The sequence below is a fragment of the Pelecanus crispus genome, chromosome 3, assembly GCF_030463565.1.
Source record: "Pelecanus crispus isolate bPelCri1 chromosome 3, bPelCri1.pri, whole genome shotgun sequence".
Taxonomy (NCBI): domain Eukaryota; kingdom Metazoa; phylum Chordata; class Aves; order Pelecaniformes; family Pelecanidae; genus Pelecanus; species Pelecanus crispus.
In genome coordinates, this window is record NC_134645.1 from 31,635,689 (window position 1) to 31,648,213 (window position 12,525).

General features: G+C 38.3%; 1 protein-coding gene across 1 annotated transcript in view; it reads left to right on the forward strand.

Moving 5' to 3' along the window:
* Nucleotides 1-12,525, forward strand: part of ENAH (ENAH actin regulator) — a 73,804-nt gene that overhangs the window by 42,962 nt on the left and 18,317 nt on the right. The window contains exons 6-7 of the mRNA XM_075706707.1: nucleotides 10,023-10,342; nucleotides 11,598-12,398. Coding sequence (XP_075562822.1) covers nucleotides 10,023-10,342; nucleotides 11,598-12,398 — 1,121 coding nt within the window. The remainder of the gene's footprint in view (nucleotides 1-10,022; nucleotides 10,343-11,597; nucleotides 12,399-12,525) is intronic.

The window sequence follows — 12,525 nt, forward strand, 5'->3', positions numbered from 1 at the left end:
AACGAGTTCTGTCCTGACCATACTCACTAGAATACCACTGAGGGAGTTGCCAGTGGAAGTAGATTTTTCTACTACTGAGAATCTTATCTTTTTTCTAAAATTTGATGGGCACAGATGGCTTCCTGCAATCTGGCTTCTGCCAGATATGTAAACTAACAGAACACTTGAACTCAGTAAGTTGAAAAGATCAAGGTAAGGAAAACTAGGCTTGATGAGGCTTGATCAAAGAGCATTAATAGATTCCTTTCTCTATTAGAAATCCTGTATCTAATAGCCTTTAAGTTTATAGTTGCCTCTTCATGTCTTTGTCATGGTGGTTGGTTACCCGTTTTTGCTTGACTGATAAAACCTAGTTCGTTCTTTTATTTTCTTATTTCCAGCTAATGTGGTTTGAGCTTATAACATAAAAGCTTGTTGTTAGACCTTAAATCCCTTTTGATCAAGGAAATGAAAGCCTCTTAGTTTGACCTTGCTAATGTGAAAAGCTTTAGAACTATTTTTGAAGGAAAGAATAATTAACCAGATAAAACATAGCACAGTAAACTGTACCCAGATAATATTTTCTTTTGCAAAAGAAAGGCTGTTCATGCAGTGTTCCTGGGCTTCAGTAAAGCACTTGACAGATACCAAGAGGGAAGTTCCCAGTTAAGGTGGAAGAGAGGAGGATTGCTGTGGAAGTGTGAGGAGTGTAAGAACAGGCAGTTCCTCCTGCATCATTGGGATTGGGAACGATCAAATTTTATTTGGTGTTTTGCTGAACAAAATAATTCCTTGCTGCCCATGCGGGTTGAGATACGTGAGTATAAAGGAGAACAGGAGGAGTTGGATGATGTTGCAGATTTTCGTGATCAAAATGGACTGAGAAATAATACGTAGCTGGTGTCCTGGTTTTAGATATTTTTAGGAGGGAAAAACTGCAATCTGTAGACAGAATACTAGTGTTTAGGATGTCTTAATATTAGCGTACAGGGAAAATCAAATTGACAGTGGAAGTGTTGCATGCAGTGGCGATCAATCAGGGGAAAGCTGCTTGAACATTGGAAATAGTTGTAATGATCTCTAGATTTGCGTAGTGTTTCAAAATCATGATACACTTAATCAGTTAAAATGCCTTTCTAATTTTGCATTAAATTAAGTGTAAAGTGTTCTTTGATACAAACTTTAAAAAAAGGCATAATTGAAACAGTCTCACCTTTCACTACTGTTCAAAGAACCAGAGGTTCACCACTGTTGAAACTGGAAGTAAAACTGGAAGTAATTGTCAGTTCCGGAGCATATATGTAAACTCACTTCACAAACCTCTTGCCTTTGAACAGTCAAACTTTGCAGATTGTCTAAGTGTCCGTTTCTTGCTCATTTTATCAAGTTGACTAGCTCTTGTCTGGGTTTCTCTGAAACAACGTGCAGTATGCTCAGGTAGAAGCTGTCTGGACTGTCTAACACTTGGGGGGAAAAAAAAGCTAACTTGGTAAGAGTTTTAGCGAGCATATAGCAAGAGTCTGGTTTACATGATGCCAATTGAAGTTCATGCAACTGAGAGAGCTTAGGAAGATGTGAAGAGATTAAGTATTGATCGTTTCTGCTGAGGTTATGTTATTGGTGCATCAATTATACTTTTTATTCATGAAGACTCTCGGCCTCCATGCAGGCTGCCTGTGTTTGATGGAAATTTGCAATCTGTATTGACATGATTTAGACTATATTTTATCTTTGTAAATGAATTATGAAATTTGGGGGGTGGTGTGTGTTCATTCCCTGGTACATAAGCATTAACGTGTAGGTCTTGAGGTACATATTCAGTAGGTTTATGTGACCATACAGGAGAGTGAGCTCTGTGGTAAATGCTGAATTTTGGAGTGATGAATAAATATTTAATACTAGAGATGGAAGAGCAAGTTTAATGTTAATATTCAGGTTTTATTATTCAAGTAAGTTCCTGCAAATTTGAAGGGCCGTAGCAGACACACCTTTTCCTTTTCTGACCTTGTGCAGAAGAAGATTAGAGGATTAAGCTATTAAAACTCAAACTAGCAGCTAAGTTCAAAACAATCAACCTGTTAAAGCACTCACTTTTAAATTTTTTTTCTATAAATGGTTGTAACAGTGATGAAGTAGGTTGACTGTATCTAGTTAAATGGATGTTCATAGAGTGCATGCAGTCACTTGCAGTCACAAGTAGCTCTTCTGTAGATGACAACATGCTTCAGATGGAGCTGAGGTCACCCGGCATCTGGTGCTGGCACCTCTCTCTAGCTCAGCTATGTTTTGTGTAGCCTGTTTGCAGCCAGCTGCTCTGTTTGTTGCAGTGACTCAGTGGTGGGAGGAGGAGAGCCATCATGCAAGATGTATTCTAGTAGGTAGTGACTGTTGGATTAGATAATGGTATGTATGCCCACATGCTGGGGCTTTCAGCGTTTTAGAATAAAACTCCAAACATTACTGTCTTGTTTATTGCTCCATAGATTGAGGAGCTAGCGCAAGAGCAGCCCTGAAAGCCTAGAGGCATGGAGACTCCAGGACTGGAATACTACAGTCTTTTTCTCGTAGTGCTAGTCATTACAATGCAACTTTTTAAATTGGTAAATGTCTTTTAACAGTTAAACATATTTTAATATTTATTTAGTTGGTAAACTAAGTTTAGTGGCCAGATCAACAACACAGTTTGAACATCTCCATTGATTTGGATTGATGAATCCAGGTTTAATTATGATTGATATTATGTGCTTGCCTTTAGAACTTTGGCATAGTAACAGTATTGCTAGATTTCTTGTTTATGCTGGGTTATAAAATTTACGTGTTTTAAAAACACTAGTGAAACACAATGAAAAATGCATACATGGTTGAATACTTTTGTTATAATTACATTTGGTTTCTTATACAGAATGTCTTAATGGTAACTTTCAGAATAGATAAAGTGCAGAATATATTACTGCACTGTTTTAAGCTGGCAATGGTCAACCTTCACGTTGCCTTTTGGGTGTCATCCTTGTGTCTGCTTCTGCTACACCATGCTTGTTTGTTTTAGAATAGGTAACAGCACAAGCAAGAAACTGTTCTTCAAAAAAAGCAAAAAAACTGATGTGGGACACAAACCTGAAAATCTCCCCTCAAGAGAACCCTGTCTTAAGATTTTTTCTTTTTTTTTAATTTGACATTATTTTTTTTTAGTGGCTCAGGTGATGGTTTTTGATGTCCTTTTTCAATACACTTATCTTGTTAGTGCTCCCCCCCCCCCCCTTTCTTCTTTTTGTATCTTTAAGCAGACAAAACAGGGATGGTATTCCTATTGATCTTTCTGAGTGATTTGATGCCCTGATTTGATACCAAGTTACTCAGTCAAGAAAGAATGGAATATGAAATTGGTGTGTTCATAAATGATGACTAACAGCTGTCAAATTCATTGTATTATCTGCCTGCAGCTGACCTCTTCACTTAATGCAGCAATTACTTCAGTCAGGTCTGTTCCTCAAGATATTTTTTCTGGAGGCTTTGTCTTGGATCTTTGTTTTCTACAGTGAGTTTTAAGATCAAATACTTCGAACCAGTTTCTGTTCATCTTGGAATGTCTATCAGCTTAGCATCTGTTGAATTTGGATGTGATACAAAGATGCTTCTGTCTGTACTGTTCATGGAAATACCTCCGTTTTTAATGTATCTGGCTTCATGACAAGAAGCCTTTTGGGTTTGTGGCTGAATTCTGTAATTCAGGTTGATATACGGTCGTCTTGGTGCAGTTTCCCATCATCTTTTTAGGAAAAAATTTAATAGCTTGATCTTGCATCCAAGAGCAAAGCAAGCCAGTGTTCGAACCCTGAAGATTTATGTGAATGTACAGAAAAACTTCCACCTGAGGAAACAAGGTGACCTGCCAGAGCAGACAGCTATTTGCTTTCATAGACTGTTTCAGCAATGGATTTGTTACATGTAGGTTTTTTCCTCTTGGTGCCCTTGTGACAGCAGCTCTGTTTTTTGACGCAATGAGAGTTGCTTAATGCTGAGGCATACTTTCTCTGGTGGAAGGGCAGTCTTTCCACAAACTGAGACACTTGCAGTAACTCTTCTGCAGATGACCAAGATATGGGCTTAAACGTGAAAAGTGTTCCAGAAAAAAGACAGGTTCTCTCTGGTTATTAAGTCTGCTCTGACACAGAATATTGTTTTACCAAAAAACACTGAAATTTCTTAATCTAGTTGAGATCTTTGTCTTCCTTTCAACCCATATGGTAATGGTCATATTTTAAGAAAATTGATTGAGGCTTCAATTATTTTGAATGACTATGTTGAAATCCTTAACAAAGGGACCAGAGGATCGCTGTCAGTCATTCACCTCCAGGAGCAGAAGCTAAAACAACCTATATATATTTCTTTTTTTCCCCAAAAAAATGCAGATCTAAAGGTATTGAATAATATTATTTTGGGATAGCTTCCTAGTTGCTGCATGTGATGATCTGTTGAATGTAGTGATGTTACTTGCTAGTGAAAGGCATGACAGAAAGTGATCTTGGTGTACATGAGGTATTTGCTCATTTCGTATAACATCAAGAGCTGAGATAGTAGCATTACTTCTTAATTGTTATTCCCCTTTATCCTCTGATTCAGAACAAACTAAGAAGGTTTTGTGTATACCTGGGTAAACTAACAGCAATTCTGTTTTGCAGTTGTCATGCAGGAGAAATTGTAAACGCCTTCACCATGGCAAAATGTGGGTGTTTTTCAGCAGCGATGCAACAGTGTGTACTTAATGCTTGTTGCATTTTTCTCCTTGTGTTATTTCAAGAATGTAGTCATGCTCCTGATTCTTGGCTGCCCAAAGAACTGGAGGGTTAATGCTGACAGAGTTCAAAGTCACAAGTTAGCATTGTAAATATGATTCTTTCTTCATCCTCTGACTATACCTCCTGATACCTCTTTAATTGGACAAAAGTATAAGGGCAAGAAAAACAGGGGAAATAACTTTAAAAGCTGTTGCAATATTAAAGTAAGTTAATTTAAAAATAACAACAAAAAACAACCTATGCCCATCCCCGATCTCCCCCTGCCGCCACTGCCGCACCACCACCACCACGCCCACCCCCCCCCCCCCCCCAGTGAAGTTTCCTAAGATGCTTTTGGCATGGAACTAATTAAAATCCAAAAAGAAAGTTTCATGAGGAGAGTGTGTGGTAAAGCTAGCAGCTGTTCTGAAATTCTGAAGTTGACTCTTTGAATCTAAACCCACATGTAACAGTACTTACATTGCATAGGACTGATGTGCTGTTCAGTTTTGTAGCACTCTCTCAACTGTTCAATAGATTCTAGTAATTTACACCTTTAAAATAATTAGAATCACTTTGTCTTAGCATAATTAGCATTTCACTATAAGATAGCTTTCTGGGGCATTTTTAGTACCTCTAGGTTTTTCAAAAGTTGTCCTGGTAGCTAGATACTGTGCTTTGTAAGGCTTTTCTTTTTCCTAAGAAGGATTTTCATGTATTGCTTTCACAATGTTCTTGAACATTCCCATGCTTTAGAACTACCAAAGTCTTGACATTTCAGAAATGCTATGATTGATGTGTAGTGTCTCTTCTTAATCTACTAATACTTTTGCATAATATAATTTTGATCTCTGACAAAATGTTAAAATAAAATTACATAACCTAATGATAACTAAACAAAACCAGGGGGTTTTAATGCAAACAAATTTACACTCTTTTTAATTAGCAAAATAAGTTCTTAATCTTTTTAAGCTACAGACGCTTGTTAAGCTATAGTTCTTTCTTAGTTTATGAAATTCATCCTTCTTCACTAAGTTTTGTTGAAGCAAATTGATTGCATTACTGGCGTACTGATCTTTTGACCTGTGCCACTTCTGGTTTTCTATCTGAAAGGTGTATTAAAATAGTTAAAACTACTGTAAAAGTGTAGTGGGTTGCAGTATGTGTTTTTTGGTTTTGGGTTTTGGTTTGGGGGTTAGGGGTTTTTTTGTTGGTTTTTTCCTTGTTGACAGAGGGATGCTTCAGTGATACATAATGAGAATAATTTAAACTTAAAATTATTCTCAAGGATAATTTTATTTCATCTCATATATCTTACTGCATGCAAATTTTGTGTAAGATAGGAAATGGTTGCAAGGTATTTTGCTGCCCTCTCTTGGTAGAGCATTTGTATCATAAGCAAAGTGCTCAACTTGTTCATAGTTTTTATTTGTACATTTAAAAAATCCTGGGTTTATTCCTTTATTTCCTGAAGAATTGGAAAAATGAGGGTTCTTTTACAAAAATAAAACATTAAATACTGAATCACTCAATATTTATTTAATTATGAGAACTTTTTCATTTAGGTCCTGTGTAGGTGAAAGTGGTTATCTCACTGCCATTTATCTATATCTTAGTAGATAGTCAATACAGTTTGATAGTGATTATTTAGCATATAAATTAGCATATAAGTTCTTAGATGCATTTTGTTATGACACATGGGCATTGTGTGTCTTTATATCTCTCTGGAGAGGAGAAAAACCCCAGGTGAGCCTCGGGAACATGTTCACACATATTGGGAGAACTAGTCAATCCCAAACAGTTTGATTTAGACATACATCTTACACTTGAGCTGAAATTGCATGTAATTATATGTGATATAGAGACAGAGTACACATTTATATACGGTCTCGTCATCAGTGTCTCCCTCCTCCCCTCCTTGTATGTAGTACATACATACACACACATGGACATACCCCTCTCAATAATTAGAAGAGCTTTAAGTAAAAACTAACAAAAGCCCCCACCCTTCTGGGCCAGGGCAAACACCTGGAGTACTTCCCCCTGGTACTCTCCAACCCTCTGGGCATTTTGGGTTCAACAGCTTTTGAGCATGATGCAATTTCTGTTTTCTAAATCACCTTCCATGTTGTTTTTTCTTCTGTGTGCTTTTTCCTACCCTCTTTGAGTCACTCTGCAAGGAGTTCCATAGCTCATCTGCCTGATGTGCAGAGAGGTGTTCTCGTTGCTCAGGATTTTATAGACCTGTCTTTTCCAGAATGCAGAATTCCAGCTTCTTAAGTTATTTTTTTGAATGGAAACTGGTACATTTGATCATAATGTTGGTGCTATTTGAACCTTTTCAGTTCTGCTGTTTCCCTCCTTTTGGGATGAGAACAGAGATGCGGGGTTTGTGAAGCAGGATGATGGTATTTTCTATACTGCTCTGTAATCTTTTCCTAATGTGTAACATCTGGTTTATGTTTTTGAACAGAACACATCAATGAATGGATGTTGTCATAGAACTGTCTTGTCATAACGCTAATATCTCACTCCCGAGTCAGCAGTCAAATCGTAGTCCAGCATTTTATATATGAATTTAGCGGATTTCCCTTCTCTCCCCTGCATCACTTCAGTTATATCTCCATTGAGTTTTATTTGCCAATTTTATTGCCCAGTTACATGGAATTAGAAGATCCATCATTAGTTCTTCATAATCAGTCATCATCCTTGCTATCCTAAGTAACATAATATTAAGAATCTTAGTCAAGAGCACCTCACTGTTTCTTTTCCAGGTTGCTTCTGAAAATATGAAATGGCACAGCCCTCGCTATGGCTTTTTGCAGAACTGCCTTGGTGACACTTCTCTTATGTGAGATGTGTGACCTATATCAAGGTTCTATTTCTGTAAAGAAATGAAGAACTTAAGAAAAAGAAAACTTAAATATCTGGCAGCTGCTTGATGTGTTATTAAGCCCAGTGAATCGATACCTTCTAGTTTCATAAATTAAATATAGCATGAAGTGTTTACAACCTCAAATGCCTTACCTACATTTTAGTTTTAGGATTAACAGTGTGTACATTTCCAGGTAGAATATGCTAGTTTCTGGCAAATGAATGAAAAAAAAATGAACAAAATAAACAAAAGCTGCTTTGGAGTCTGTAAATGTTGGCTCCTGCTCTAAATATTTTCTTAGCTACAAATACTTGGGCATCCACCTCTCCTTTACAAAAAAAGAGCCTAAGATGACCAAGCTGAACTTATCAGTGATGAAAACTCTGCTTTCCTCTAATAATAGATTTTATCTGAGGGGAAAAAGAGCACATGCTAAAACTAGTTTTGTCCAATACAGAGCAAGCAAAAATGTAATACCAAAAAAAAATTTTAATATCCTTTTTGGAGCTTAAATTTCTGTGGTTTATATTGTATTCTCTTGATGTTTTGTAGAAATCCTCTGCTGGTTCCAAATATGTATCAGTCAATTACCAGACTTTTTGGTGGACTTCAGAGGCTAAAAATCAAGCATTTAACAAGCTGAGTTGCAGCCCTGATTTCATAATGATTGCTATTACAACTTTATTATATGGGAGAGCAGGAGCTGACGGAAGCACTGATACAGGAGCAAAACTATTTTGCAGCTTCTGAGGATGTTGGGTAACAAGTTCAGTAGGGAAAAGTCCTTTTGCTGTACATAACTAGAATGTAATTGCTTGTAGCAATTATGAAATTTCAATATTTTACGGAGGAGGGTTGTTTGTTTTTTTAAAGGAAAAACATTGTTCTGGAAGAGGATGGACTTCAATAGTAACAATGTATGAGATGGGGTTTCCAGCTCTGCCAGTATTTTCTGAGCAAGAATAGGAATGAAATTGCTGAAGTTCCCTTCATTTTCAAGCTTCAGTTTTATATGGCTGTAAGCGTATAGCATAGAATTACTAATGACCTTTCCAAATAAGATTGCCCAGTGGCAGTCTATAGAAAACACATATTTAGTAGCTTAAGGTGTCAAAATTGAGGTCCCCTTTTTGCTTTATAGTTAAAAGTTGCCTGTGCTTTCTATTTGGTGAGAAGCTATCTTCATTTTGCATCTGAAGCATGGCAGAAAAAAATGGATGTGTGCTTTATATACAAGTTTTTCTTTTTAAATGTCATGATTATTTTTTAAAAAATAAGAATTCAAACAGAGGATGGTAATTAACAACATTTTAAGTGATATGTACTGACAGGAACATACTGGCCACAGCTTTGCGGAGGATGTGCCTAATTTTTGCTTTAGTAGTGAGTTCCCCCAAGAGATGAAAAAGCTTAGAAAAATCAAAAAGCTGTATTTTAGCCAACTAGATCTTTTCTTAATATAATTTAAAAAAAAAAAAACAAACCCAACCTGAAGAAAATATAAAACACGTTGAGGAAAAAAGCAAAAGGGCTGTTTACAGCTTTTCGCACTGTATTTTTGCAGGAAAGTCCTTTCTTTCAGCCAACCCTAGTGGCTTTGGCAGCAAATTCTGCATGATTCCTTCTTACCCTTAGGAAGTTCTTTATATTTCCTATGCCTGGCTTTTACTTGTTTTCTTCCTCTCCACGTCTTGCCCCTCTCTGCTTTCCTTTGCAAAGACTCCCATGAGCTGGAAAACCTGCCAGCTCCCTGCAGTGTTTCCCTGGCTGCTACACCCTGGATTTTTTTCTGACCACGTCCAGTTTTCTCCTGCCTTCAGGGTGTTGTCATCTTGATGCCAGTTAAGTTGTATGTGCGTGTAGCAGTAGGCAGGTGGAGAGGGACATGAATACATTTTGTTGCTTCTGTAAAATTTGGATAAATACTAGCTGACTGGTTTATCTGAAAAACGTAATTTGTTTGGGGGTGGGGATTTTTTATGAGTATTTGTGTTACTGCTGTTTCACTGTACTTCTGTTCACTGCTTCGAGTATAAAATACCGTGCAAAGAACAAACGTAACTCCATATTCCAAACTGGGAAGATCGCATCAGTTAGTAAACTACCAGCAACAGCCTTCTATTCTTACCTCTTGAAAGCGCTCTCTCAGAATGTTAAATTAAGAGGAAATTGGATATATGATTCTTTTTACTGTAAGCATAATACAACTATTATCCAGCTCAGAAAAATAACATGTAGAATTAAGAATTTTATGTAGGTACAAATGCTGTGCTTTTGTTCTCGCTGGTGCAAAGATTGTTGATTAGTTTATCTCTTCTTCTCCTCTAACCGTTGCTTGATATTTTTGGTTTTCGCTTTGCAGCTTAGTCTTTTTCCTTTTTTCACAATTGTAGACAGTTGCAAGAGCAACAGAGGCAGAAGGAGCTGGAACGAGAGAGGCTGGATCGTGAACGAATGGAACGGGAGAGGCTGGAGAGAGAGAGGCTAGAAAGGGAAAGACTTGAAAGAGAGCGCCTAGAACAGGAGCAACTGGAGAGAGAACGGCAAGAAAGGGAACGGCAAGAACGCCTAGAAAGGGAAAGACAAGAGAAGGAGAGGCAGGATCGAGAAAGACTTGAACGACTTGAACGGGAAAGGCAAGAAAGAGAACGGCAAGAACAGTTGGAAAGGGAACAATTGGAATGGGAAAGAGAGAGAAGAATTTCAAATGCTGGTAAGAATTTCAAAACTTGAGTGTATTCAAGTACCTCTTTCAGACCACTCTTTATGTGTTTGGGTGATGGAGTGGGAGAGAAGCAACAAAGGGCAGTGAGTACAGTCGTGCAACAACAGTCAGTATTTCAGTCTTCTATTTGCTGGAATTGCTTCCTTTTTTTATGGCAAGAAGTCCAAGATCTTTGACTTTCCTGTCATAATTTTCCATTAACTCTGAAATAATTTTTTTTGCACTATTTGCTCACTCCATTGCTTTACTGTGATTGCTTGAAGAACTTGAATCATGTTGGGCACCTCCAACATTGGTTAAAGTATGAGGAGTTAAAATTTCTAACTACCTTATCATTGTTTGCTCTATTAAACAAGATGTATTCTCATTACATAGTTGGAAAAAAAAAACCCCAACAAAAACCAAACAAAACCCAACAACCAAATATATCAGGTTGAGTGTGTTAATGTAGAAGGTATGTACCTACATAAGGCAAAGTAATAGTGCGAGAAATGCCTTTTGGTATGAAATCTTGCTTAATTTATCATTGTAGTAACATTTCAATGAAATGTATTGTATGTATTTGTAGATAAGATAATGCACTGCCTGCGGAAATGTATCCAGCGATAACTGAAAGCTTTCTCATTTTGGTAATATAATGGAACATTTGTCAAGCACTTGGTTGTTTTTTAGTAACAAACTCAATTTACATAAGAAGTCAGTTCATGGTAAAAGTCGAGGAGTACTATGTAAGAGCTAGTCACTTTAGAGCAGAGGATTTTATTGGTAGTTTTATTCCCAGTACTTTCAAGTTTGCGATGGAGCTTTTTCTGGGGAAGAGAAAGATGATACTTACCTGCTGCCTATGGTATGAGTTTTGTTAGTGGAGTTGTAACAAATGTTAAGATCACTACACTTGCTTGCAGTTTGCAACCAAACAAGAAGATAAAAGCTGATAAAAACTCACCAATCAACCCTGTATCTAATCCATCTCACAGATGGGATTTGAGAAAACTTACTCTGGAACGTACTTGTAAATTCAAATGTTGGCACAAAAATAGTTGGTAAAATTTAAAAGCAGCTGTTGATAATATGTAAAACTTTCCTAACAGTATTTTCACTTGTGCCTAATCCTCTGGTACTAACTGTAGTCTACATTTATACATTTTGTTTGAATGCTGGTTTTGTTGCTTCATTAGCTCCCTTTTTCTCTTTCTCCTTTTTTTTATCCTGCCTTTGCTGCTGCTTTCCATCTTCTGTCCAGCTCCATCTTTCGACAACTCCCCGTATAGCACTCCACTTCCTGAATACTCCAGTTGCCAGCCTCCTTCAGCACCTCCTCCATCATATGCAAAAGCAGTCTCAGCACCAATGTCAGAGGCCACACCGGAGTACGCTGTAGTGACTTCTGCACCACCGACTTCCACTCCCCCTACACCGCCTCTAAGGCACTCTGCATCACGTTTTGCTACATCTTTAGGCTCAGCTTTCCACCCTGTTCTCCCCCATTATGCTACGGTTCCTCGTCCGCTGAGCAAAAGTTCTCGGCCCCCTTCTCCTGTCAATGCCCCGGCGACTTTGCCTCCAAATACAAAGCCTGTTGCCTGGTCCGCGCCCAGTTTTGCCCCACTTCCCCCATCTCCTCCAGTAATGATAAGCAGTCCACCAGGCAAAGCTACTGGTCCGAGACCTGTCCTCCCAGTGTCGGCTTCTAATCCAGTGACCCAAATGTCCACGTCTCCCACGGCTTCTAACGGGCTTCCTGAAAACCTGGCTTATCCGGTTCCTTCACCTTCTACCTCAGGTCCAACTCCGCCTCCGCCACCTCCTCCCCCCCCACTGCCTTCCTTTCCGCCTCTGTCACTCTCTGGACCTCAAGCTTCTCCTTCTCCCAACTCCCCGAATGCCTCGACTCCCTCATCCAAGCCTAGTGTTCTCCCTTCTCCCTCTGCAGCTACCCCTGCCTCTGTTGAGAACTCTCTAAACTCTGTGCTGGGAGACTCCTCTGCTTCTGAGCCAGTCTTGCAGGCAGCCTCTCAGCCGATTGAACCTACGACCCAGCAGGGTAAGGCTTTCTGTTATTGCTACTAATGCACTAATCAGGAATGCAGTTGAAACCAATGGGTATCAAAGCCCGTAACTGCTCCGAAGAATTAATACAATGCTTCCAAAGTTGCAGTGATCTTAATACC